Genomic DNA, 11480 nt, shown 5'->3' with positions numbered 1-11480 from the left:
AGTATATAGTATAAGGCGTAGTAATAGTATCTATCTTGTTGTCTTGCTGTCTTGAAAATGTGCCCGGGGGAACTCACTCAGCTGTCAAAAAGATCGAGACACGATAAAACAAAATGATTGGACCGAGGCCATCATCAAAAATACTTGTGTCCAGTGACAATAAATAAAATATTGTCTTTTGTAGGTTTGATTACTCCTATAAAGACTGGTCATGCCGGCTAATCACAAATTAGCGCATTAGATACATTTCTAGTTGCTTGTCTGCGCACAGCTAAAAACATTTTGCTTTTACATTAGCGTCTTAGCCATTAGCCTGTGTGATAGCCTCCACAGGTACAGTATATTCATTAGCCTATCTAACTATGTCATTTAACAGGTATGTAATTAACTTCATGGTCGACAAATACGAGATGTAGGTTACTTATCCCTTACTGTCAAGACGTAGCTGTTGGTTCGGTTCACAATAACCCAAGCCTGATGCAAGTTTGGTTTCTAGCAACACAACCTGCTAGTCAGCGTTAACTAACATATTCCTGTGGATTGTTTTGCCTCCAGCTAAGCCCCGCCCACCATGTTTACTAACACAAAAGGGGTCTCCATGCAGCTGATGATTCTGCAGAAATGGCATGAGATATGGGGTATTTTTTGGCCACACATTATTTGGTGCTTGCTGTAGTACTTGTGTTACGAGGTGGTCACAGCAGTGGTCCTAGCATTAGCATCAAAGAAAGAAAAGTTCTTCAGAAACAAGTGAATTCAAAACAAAAAAGACAAATGAAAATATTTTTTGTAAGGGGAGGAACAGATTATAGTTTCTTCGACAGAAAATGAGAATCTCTTCCACTTGTCAAACAGGAGGCTAAAAATAAGTCTGAGAGGGATGGAAACCGCACTGAGTTCCCCAGGGAAACTCTACCGATCGCTCTCCTGGTGTCCTCCACTTTGTGCTTTATGTTAATCAGATGTATGAGCTGTGGAGTTCGAGATTCTTTCAGATCCAGAGCGTTTGTCAGGACGTCAGAGCTCAGCTGTAGTTGTCTCAGTCCGACAGTTTTTTTTTTTTTTCACGTCATTTCCCGCATTACCACTGCCCTTCAGTTTGCTTCAGGATCCAACAGATGCTTCAACATCTTCCTCCTCCTCCTCCTCCTCCTCCTCCTCTTCCTCCTGCTCCATCACGTCCCTCTTTCCTGACCTTCCTGCCTGTGGCTTAGAGCAGAAGGAGCAGAGGAAAGAAAAGAGTGAGGATCTTTGCTGTGTCATACATATGCCTTTTTTAGTTAATGGTTCATCTTTTTGTTTTAGACATTCAGGTGATTACAGATATTCAACGTTTAAAAGGAGACAGACTGTTTCGTAGGGCAGCCAAGCCAGCTGTTGTGGGATCAAGCTGGTTGGCGATCAAATCATTTCATGTTGCATCATTTTAATAAACATTTTAATATACATTTCATCTTTCCTGCTCTGTTGTTATCTGTGTTCCCTGAGCAATCTTTTGGTCCTAGCCTCCTCTTCACAAACACTAATGACTGCCTGGACACTCACCTTGTGATTTTGGATTTTGAGGTCCTGCTCTCTGCAGCGTTGATGGATCAGCTTATGAGTGACACTATGCTAACCTCTAGGGACAAGGACAGAACATCAGCAGGCATTCTTCTCATCTGTCTCTGGAATCACGTCAGTTATGCAATACAAGTACAATGTAGACTAAGTTTAGGTCGGTTGTCTGGACGGTGAACAGTCTGATGCTGACATTTAACTCCAGTTAATGACACATATAATCCACAAATGTGCTCTAATATTCTAATGATCTCCAGTATATTTGAACGTGGCGTATTTTGCCTTTATTGTGACTCTGCATTACTTTAAATTTGCACATCTCCCTGTATACTGTCAGCAAGCATAGAAACAATACAATCAAAAATTTAAATGAAAAATGAAGAAGGGATTGATGGATACGTTTCCTTCCCATTCTCTGCTCGTGTTTTCTGGTTGTGTCTCCTGGATTTTGCGTGACTTGGCCTTCATTTCTTTTTGGATTGTTCCTTGCCTTAATTTCTCCCGTGAACTGATTCTTTTGTTGGACTGTTATCGTTTTAGAAAGTTTCATTAAAGTTGTTTTTCTTGTTCTTTCATCTGGGTCCTTCCCTTCTCCCTGCAACACATCGTGACAATATCACCTTCATGAGCAATGCAGTTCAACCCGTTGATGTCTGCCTGTGAGATGATGTGGATTTTACTGTCGACTTAATCAGTTTATGTACCACAACATATCGTGGGAGTTGCAGCAGCATAACTGGTCACATTATTCAGATGTTGTTATACTGTATGTATATGTGGTTGTCAGTTGTCTGAATATGTACTGGATTCAGAATATTACAATATTACCACTTTTTCTGTTCATTTCTTTTGAAAAAATGGGGTTTGTGTTGCTTCACTCAATACAATACCAGTTGTTTTGCACAAGTCTTTGTTTCCAACCAAATTCATACAACGGAGGTGGTGAGTACAAGATCCATAGAGTTTCAATAGTGATATTTCCTGGAAAACTATAATTTTGCTCCAAAGTCAGCAGACTTCTAGAAGGACCCCTGGTTGTTCCTCAAGAATAATTGGTATATTTTCAGTCATAATAAAGAAACGTATAGATCCTCCTGTTAAAGTCCACTGGTACATCCTACATAGTATCACCTTAAAGAATGAAAATTGAGAAAGAGATAACTGGAACCCACTGAATGAGTCTTACAACCTCTACGAGACCTCTGGGACTTCTTTAAGGAGTCCTGGAACATTCTCAAGAAAACTCTCAGTTCATCAAGTCCAGAAGATTCCCCGTGAAGTAATTCTTCTCAAACACCACTGGGACATTGAGACCACATGAAAGGCCACCACCAAAGACCTGGAGTTCCTCAAAAATCACTTGGATCTTTGCAAGGATAACAAGAACCACCCAACAAAAGCCAAAGATCCTACTAAGGGACCTCTGAGACCTGCTCAAGGATCCACATAACCACCTTAAGAACCAGTGCAGCCTTCTCAGTGACCATAACAGCCTTATTAAGGACTATGCTTGAGTGGAATCTCATAACCTACTTAAGAGTGGGAGAGAAGAGAAAACAGGGAAGAACAAAAAAATCTTTTTCTTGAAGTACTTGTCAGGAACTGTTCAGAGAAATGAAATGAACACAGCTTTTTAAATTAAATTTAACGTGTTAGTTTAGTGTAGTGTTCATTAGACTGAATTAAAGTTGTGCACAGAAGACGCTTGCTGCTGTTTGAGGCTGTGCCAGAAACATAAATGCAACCTTCCAGAGTAGCATTTTTTTTTTTCTAAAGATGTGTTTGTGATCAGAAGGCAGAGATGATGAAGGCAGCAATTTTCAGAAACCGCACTCAGACTAATGAAAACAGTGTTTTCTGTGCATGACCATTCAGGTGATACAGGACTGTCAGAAACGCACAGCAGCATCGGGCTGCTTGATTTCACTGGATGCATTTTAATTTGATGAGATGACAAAAACATCAGTTTTTCCCCCGTTTGTTTTATTTCCCCCAATGACTTCATCTGAGCACATGAGGCTGTGGCACTAATAAATACATGTATCTCTTTTCCCGAGAACATTAGGCATAATCAGACCATTACACAACAGACATACGGATGCAGCATACAGTAGCTAAGACCAAAAGGAAAATCAGTTAGTCATGGAAAAACATCATGATGAATGATGATTTAAACTCTCCAAGGGTTATGGAAGGATCTAGCTTGAGGGCCGACTGCAGTTCATTCCATTCAAAAGGTGCAGAAACCAGTTTTGACAGGGTTAGTGGGGACGCATAAAGGACATCTAAGGTTAACTTGATTGTGTTTTGCTGCTACCAAATTTAATCTGTGCAGAGATGTGAGGTAGTCTGGAAGATTTAACAGTACACCTTTATAGATTCATATCATGAGATAAATGTTTCTTCCTGTGTGTGATGTCCATCCCGTTGTGTGTAATATCAAAGAATATCTCCGTAATCTAAAGTGCCCAGAAGAATAAACCAAAAATGACAGCAGAATAGTTTTTTTTCTAGTTTTAGGTAACTAAACCCATGATCTTAGTCCTTCCTGCAGTTAAAATCAGAAGATAACTGGAAAGAACCAAGTGAATCTGAATCATACTACCTTCATTAATCCTGCAACACAAAATAAGTCCTGGGTCTATAATCTTTAAAGAAATGGATTTTGGACAACTGAGCTGGAGTGACAAAGTTTTTCATATATAGTATAAATAGTGACGGACCAAGGAAAGAGCCATGTGGTACTCCATTACTGCTGAATTGAGCAGTATCAGCTGAGTCTGACTCCTTTTTGTTCAATATGAGTTGGACCAACTGAGGGGAGTTTTACGCAGATTGTAGTTTGTTGTGTAGGACTTTATGACAAACAGTATCAACAGTTTTTTTTTTGAGATCAGTTAAAAGAGGAACACAATTTCTTTTTTAATTCAAGGTGGGGACAGTGTCAACGTTTACTGAAACTGCAGCTATTATAGTGTATTATGTAGTTCACATTTAACTGGACTTTTAAATATGTACAAGCACTTGTTTGGTCTTTTTATCATTTAAGTGTTAATCAGCAATAAATTCATGTCCTTAATTTTTGTTCGCCATCTCTTCCAGAAGGATGCCATGCAGGTTTTGCTGACTGAATCTCTCTGCTGCCACCTGCTGGCCAACTTCAAACATCACAGCAAAAAAATCAGTAGAAGAGAAGCAAGTATGACATGACTCATTCTACTGATTTCACTAATCTGTTCCCCAGTACTGGCCATGGCTTTTATTTAAGACTCATCTATTATCTGAATGTACTTGTACTTGTAGCAGATTAGATCATATCTTGCATTTATTTTATTTATTGTTATTGCATTTATTTATTGTCTTTTTTTATGTTTAACTGAAGTCACATCTCTCCATATATAGCGTAGCATCCCCCAGAGGCAAAACTTAATAATAATTAGCAACATTCTGTTACCAGATACCACAGGACACCCTCAGAAGGCCCATGTCCATCCCCTGATGAGTCACAACTGTTTTGGAGGCACAAGGAGAACTACACAATATTAGGAAGGTGGTTATAACGTTATGCCTGATTGGTGTATGAATTTTGCTCTTTTTTTCCCATTTCTATCTCTGTTTGGTTGGCTTCAAGCAGATGGGTCCACTCACATGAACTGGATTCTGCTCAAGGCTTCTTCACGTTTTCCTAGTTATTACCTCCAGACCTTTCTGCCTTTCTGTAAAGCATCCCTTTTCAGTTTATGTCAGTACTGTCACTGTCAACGCTTTCTTTATTGTTGAGTTCTGAGTGGGTTATGGCGCTGTTCCTGATTGAGTGAAAAATGTGACACAATCCTGAATAAAAGTAATGGTGTTTTACTGCATTGGGTTAGAAATGAAAACAAAATATAAAATAAAAATATTACATTGAAAACATGAAATATTTAACATACTGTATACAATTAAACACTGGGCAGTAGGCAGATGGGTCCCTCCATATGAGCTGGGTTCTGCTCAAGGTTTCTTCCTGTTAAAAGGGAGTTTTTCCTTGCCACTGTTGTCTTCAGGATTGCTCTGGGGGTTTCAGGCCGGGTTTTGTAAAGCGTCTTGAGACGATTTGTATTATTATTGACGCTATATAAATAAAATTGAATTGAATTGAATTGTACTCTAATATTTATTTCTTTAGTTTGAAACACATAGACACAGCATGTCAGCAGCATAAACTGAATTTAATATACTACTTTATATACTGCTGTTGTTGCATAGCCACATACTATTTATACATCCCTGGAAATTAACTCTCACCTCAATCATCCCCTTCAAGCATCAAAAATAGCATTTAAACCGTTATTAATAAATTGGATGACACTGTTGCCACTTTAATGTAACACTTTACCTGGGCAGGACTTCACTTTGGATCCCTCACTGGTTCTTTAAGGCTGAATAAGATCAACCAGTTAACGGAAGTTAAACTTTGTGCTCAGTCTGAGGTTTTGCAGATTGTTCCAATGACAGCCACGGTCACGGTGTCATCAGTCCTATAGGCTGCTGAAGTTGCTGCTGAGTAGGAAATGAGGTCTGAGCAGGGACAGGATGGGACTACGCGGGGCCCCAGCCAGGCAGTACGCTTCATCTGCACTGACGCCGAGGGAGCGCAGAGTCAGCAGGGCGCTGCCGCAGCTGTCCCTGCCGCCACGTGACGTCACCAGGGCGATGCTGAGAGGGCTGTCGAACATGCCAAACCTCCGCCGCATCTCACCCAGCTGAGCTGAGAAGTTCTACGGAGCAAGAACATGAATCTCCCTTTGACAATGTCAGGTGTTTGGGCGCAAAGCTTTGGAAAGATCCTTAGTACCACAAAAAGTAAAGATGGCATACAGTACTATGAGGATGTTGCTGTTTGTACCTGAGCAGCCTGTGTGCTCGCTGGCGCTGGCTCAGCATCTGGCCGGATGACAGGGTCCCCACAGAACAGAACTCTGAGCTGTTCTGATGGACAGGAGGCTGTGTACTCACCTAGCAGCGCCGTGAGAACACCTGGACCAGTTAGAAGAAGAAACATTCACCTTCCATGATTACAAACACTTAGACGTCCATCAATAATTAAATCAGATACTCTCAGTTATGGTTAAACTGTGAGCTGTAAGGAGGAGTATCTTAGAAATGCAAAGTCTGACATTTTCAGCTGTTAAAAACTTTAGTATTTAGCTCAAAGTAGCATTTTTGACACATTGACACATTTGTGACTTTTCTGAATTGTCTGTGGCATTAAAAGCCCATTAGGAAACCTATCAGTCACACAACTGTAATAAATGACAGAAGACTTAAACTTCCTAACCTCTCTGTGACACCTGCAATGCCTCATTGCCGTCTGTCGACAGGAAGAGCTGCACGTTATTTTTCAGCAGACTCTCAGTGAAATCCTCCTCGCTGGAAAAACAGAACCTGCTGACTTCAAGACCTGCAACAGAGCAGTGATGACATGACGACAGGAAGCCAGTGTAATCCAACTCCCGGCGCTTAAAGTTACATTACCATAATGTCTGGTGCTGCTGGTGATGTAGGAGCTCTGCTGCTGTTGCTGGCTGTCGGTGGTGATCAGAACCACGTCAAACAGCAGAGACTCGGCGGGATTTTTCTCCAGCAGGCGCTCATTCACTTTCTGCAGCGCCTGCAGCGATCAGCAGGGATAGAAATTCAATTAAGATCTAAATTTTTACTAACATTTTCCATGTTTTAATGTCTGTTCACATATTCCATTTGACAGTATTTTATGACTCTACTGTATCAACCTATCACATCATTTCCTGCTCCAAGAAATAAATAAAAACAATTCACATATACAGCTGCTTTACCTTTTCTACCCTTTATTAATCTATCTAGTAAATGGTTTTCAGACCAAATGGTCTGGTCTTTTGTCAGATTTTTGTCAGAGGCATCCTGCTTGCTTTGATAAACCTTGAGAACTTAACTGGACTCCACCCGGCTCGTGTAAAGTGTCAATAAGGGGTTCGGTCACGGAGCAACAAACAACAACCTATCAATCTCTCTACCAGAGCTTCAGACATCCTCTGGAAAGATGGAAGAAACCCGCTAGAATGAAACCCTCTAGCAATCAGGTCTTTTAATAGAGCATCTAGAAAGAAGTGCCTCTGAGTAAAAGTAAACAGGCTGTTAGGAGTATGCCTAACAGTAATAATAAAATTACACTCTCCTTATAGTGAGACATGGTGGTGGCAGAATCATACTATGGGGGCGTTTCTCAGGGGCACAGAGGTCTCTAAAGAAAACTTGCTCCGGAAAAAAACTGCTCAGATTTAGGCGTACAAAGCTTAGACTTAGGTTCAGGTACTCAAACAGGAGGTCATTTGTTAAGAAGCATTTTTAGGTGCAAACTAATCCACATTTGATGCTCTAGTGAGTATTTGGGGCAGCAGGATGGTGTATGTGAGACCGAGTCCAACTAAAGTGCAGTGTTGATGTTTATGGTAATAAAGGTACATGTCACACAGCGGAGCTGCACTATGTGGCACACTGATGTATTTCAACAGGTTTTAGAGTTTTGTGGTTAAAATACTTGACAACAAATAGAAGACTCATCTGATATCACTTAATATCACCACAATAACATAGAGGCATCTGAGCTGGGTGATAATTGCAGTACCAGTCCAAGGTTTGGACACACCTTCTCATTCAGTGGTTTTCCTTTATCTTTGCTATTTTCTACATTGAAGGTTAATACTGAATACATCAAAACCATGAAGGGACATATATGGAATTATGTAGAAAAACTCTTTTTACATAACAAAAAAGTATTAGACAAATAATATCTTTTATGTGTTTTAGGCTCTTCAAAGACAGCCTTTAACACTCTTGGCATCCTCTCCATCAGCTTCACAAGGCAGTCACATGAAACGGTTTTCCAACAGTCCCAGAGGTGTTGAGCACCTGTTGGCCGTTTTGCCTCCACTCTACTGTCCATCTCGTCCCAAACTCTCCCAACTGGGTTTTAGGTCACGTGATGCAGCACTCCGTTATTCTCGGTCAAATGGCCTCTCCATAGCCTGGAGGTGTGTTTGTGGTCATTGTCCTGTTGAAAAACTAATGATGGTACCACCAAGCGCAAACCATGACATGTCGCTGCAGAATGCTGTGGGAACCATGCTTGTTAAATGCGTCTTGAATATTAAATAAGTACTCAACAGTGTCACCAACAAAGCACCCCCGGATCATCACAAATCCTCCTCCGCGCTTCACAATGGCAACCAAAGAGCTAATTTTTTGTTTTGAACTCATCCGACAGAGGAAACTCTTGGTCTTCCTTTCCTTACGAGAGCCAGTTTCTTCACAGCGTTAGATGGTTTTTATGACTACACTTGAGGATACATTCAAAGTTCCATGAATTTTCTGACTAACCTTCATATCTAAAAGTAATTTTGGACTGTTGTTTCCCTTAGCTGAGTGGTCCTTGCCATTAGAATGGCAGCTGAATAGGATTATTCACTGTAGGCAGCTGTATACCAAACTTTTAAAAGAAAAAACATTGGATGAGAAAGTGTGCCTGAACTTTTGACTGATACTATACTCATCTACTCACGTTTAACACAGTTAATAGTTTTAACAACTAAAGTGTTGCTGATGATGATATCTAACCTGCAGCAGAGGAAAGGCCACGCCTTCTTCGTACACGCCATCGTCCGTCCTGGCTCCGGAGTCAAACACTGCATGAAATGTTACAGCCACAACCACTGCATGGTCAGCATCTTTCTGCAGAGGAGACACAGAACCCATACCTTCATCTGAGCTCAATGTTATCACAGGAAGGCCTGTGGAAATCAGCTCTTGAGAGAGCCCTGGGTAAAAAACACTCATACTGTTTCTTTTTCTGGGTGAAAGACAAATCCAAATTTGACAAGTAACTATTATTTCAAATAAAAAAAAAATCAGTATGCCATTTACCTCTAAATTGTAGTCAACTAGTAATGGATAATACACTGCCTGACCAAAATAAAAGTCGCCAGCCAAAAAAAAAAAAAAAACGCTCACACACTCCTATATTTCATTGGACTGCCTTTAGCTTTGATTACAGCATGCATTCGCTGTGGCATTGTTCGATAAGCTTCTGCAGTGTTACCAGATTTATTTCCATCCAGTGTTGCATTCATTTTTCACCAATATCTTGTACAGATGATGGGAGAGTCTGACCACTGCACAAAGTCTTCTCCAGCACATCCCAAAGATTCTCAATGGGGTTAAGGTCTGGACTCTGTGGTGGCCAATCCATGTGTGAAAATGATGTCTCATGCTCCCTGAACCACTGTTTCACAATTTGAGCCCCATGAATCCCGACATTGTCATCTTGGAATATGACCGTGCCATCAGGGAAGAAAAAAAACAATGATGGAATAACCTGGTCATTCAGTATAGTCAGGTAGTCAGCTGACCTCATTCTTTGGGCACATAATGTTGCTGAACCTAGACCTGAGCAACTGCAGCAACCCCAGATCATAGCACTGCCCCCACAGGCTTGTACAGTAGACACTAGGCATGATGGGTGCATCACTTCATCTGCCTCTCTTCTTACCCTGATGCACTGGTTCCCCACTATCCTTCCAGTTCTTAATAATGCGTTGGACAGTTCTTAACCCAATTTTAGTAGTTTCTACAATCTCCTTAGATGTTTTCTCTGCTTGATGTACGCCAATGATTTGACCCTTCTCAAACAGACTAACATTTTTTCCACAACCACAGGATGTGTCTTTAAGGTTGTTTAAGAAATGAGAAGCTACTCATTGCATCAGTTGGGGTTAAATAACTTGTTGCCAGCTGAAAGATAATCACCATATGCAGTAATTATCCCATAGGAAGCTCGTACCTATTTGCTTAGTTAAATCCAGGTGGTGACTTTTTTTTTGGCCAGGCAGTGTATAAATACTCAAGTATTTCAGTAAAGTACGCCCTAATTGTACTTGAGTACAGTAAAAGAGTAAATGTATTTCATTTTTACCATTAAATGCAATGCTAATAATAATAATACTCAAACATGGTGTCTATAGATAAAGATACATTAACTTCAGTATTAGTAGATTTTTTTGTATATGAGAAAACACCATGCACCTGTAGTTATGTTGAACTACTCTGCTGGAGTAGTATTTCAGGATCTCTCATAACCTGCTCATACACTGCTCATAACCCCCAAAAACATTCAACTTTAGCATTACCATGCAAACTGATGAATGAAGTATTTCATAGTTAATTAATGACTTCTGTAGTATTTTAAGTTTGTAAGTTCCAGTGTCGTTTGGCATACACTGCAGCCATTTTAACACAAGCTTAACTGAATTAAGTGTCTCACAATGGCAGGAAGTTTGAAAGTTTAAAGCATAGACAGTAGACTGTGACTCTTGATTTAAAAGGTTTATCCATGGCTTGTTTCGAGTTACAAGATTTATGTGAAGTTACATTAAAAAAGAGGAAAACTGGTGTTAAAATGTGGGGTTACTTGAATGTAGTCTGGATTGAAACTTTGAAAAACAGCATATAATTCAGTGAGGCATTTGTAATGCCTGCCAGAGTTGGGTGTGGGTGTTTTTGTAGGCGTGCCATTACATGTCTAACTCTAGTTGGAAAAGAGCCAATATCAGAGATGGTGTACGCCTATAAGGACATGGGCTGTATTGAAATATCCGTTTCAGGTGAGTCTTACCTGCTTCACGTCGGTATTCTGGACCGTGGAGACCATGCTGCAACTCTGCCGGTTATAACAGGCTGCTCTATAGACCTGTTCACCGTCACCGATGCAAACTCTCAAACTAAATCACTTCCGAGTGCCTCCACAAACCAGATACAGAGGATTGTCTGTTTTGGTTCCGCTTTTCCGAACTCTGACGTTCACTTTAAGAACGTAGCGTGATGGCGTCACTTCCGTCTTAGCCTGC

General features: G+C 40.5%; 1 protein-coding gene across 1 annotated transcript; it reads right to left on the bottom strand.

Moving 5' to 3' along the window:
* Positions 1–3522: 3522 nt before the first annotated feature.
* On the bottom strand, positions 3523–11426 carry LOC311495492 (cytosolic 5'-nucleotidase 1A). The gene is made up of 6 exons (XM_084554961.1): positions 11249–11426; positions 9196–9309; positions 7078–7213; positions 6881–7003; positions 6449–6579; positions 3523–6320 (listed from the first exon to the last, which is right to left on the bottom strand). Exons 1-6 carry the CDS (start codon positions 11282–11284, stop codon positions 6081–6083), a joined length of 780 nt encoding a protein of 259 aa, XP_084411087.1. The 5' UTR covers positions 11285–11426; the 3' UTR covers positions 3523–6080.
* Positions 11427–11480: the final 54 nt, after the last annotated feature.

This window comes from Chelon labrosus, assembly GCF_963514085.1.
Source record: "Chelon labrosus genome assembly, chromosome: 11".
Lineage (NCBI taxonomy): Eukaryota > Metazoa > Chordata > Actinopteri > Mugiliformes > Mugilidae > Chelon > Chelon labrosus.
The sequence above is the reverse complement of the archived record's forward strand: the minus strand, read 5'-3'. Positions and strand labels throughout refer to the sequence as shown.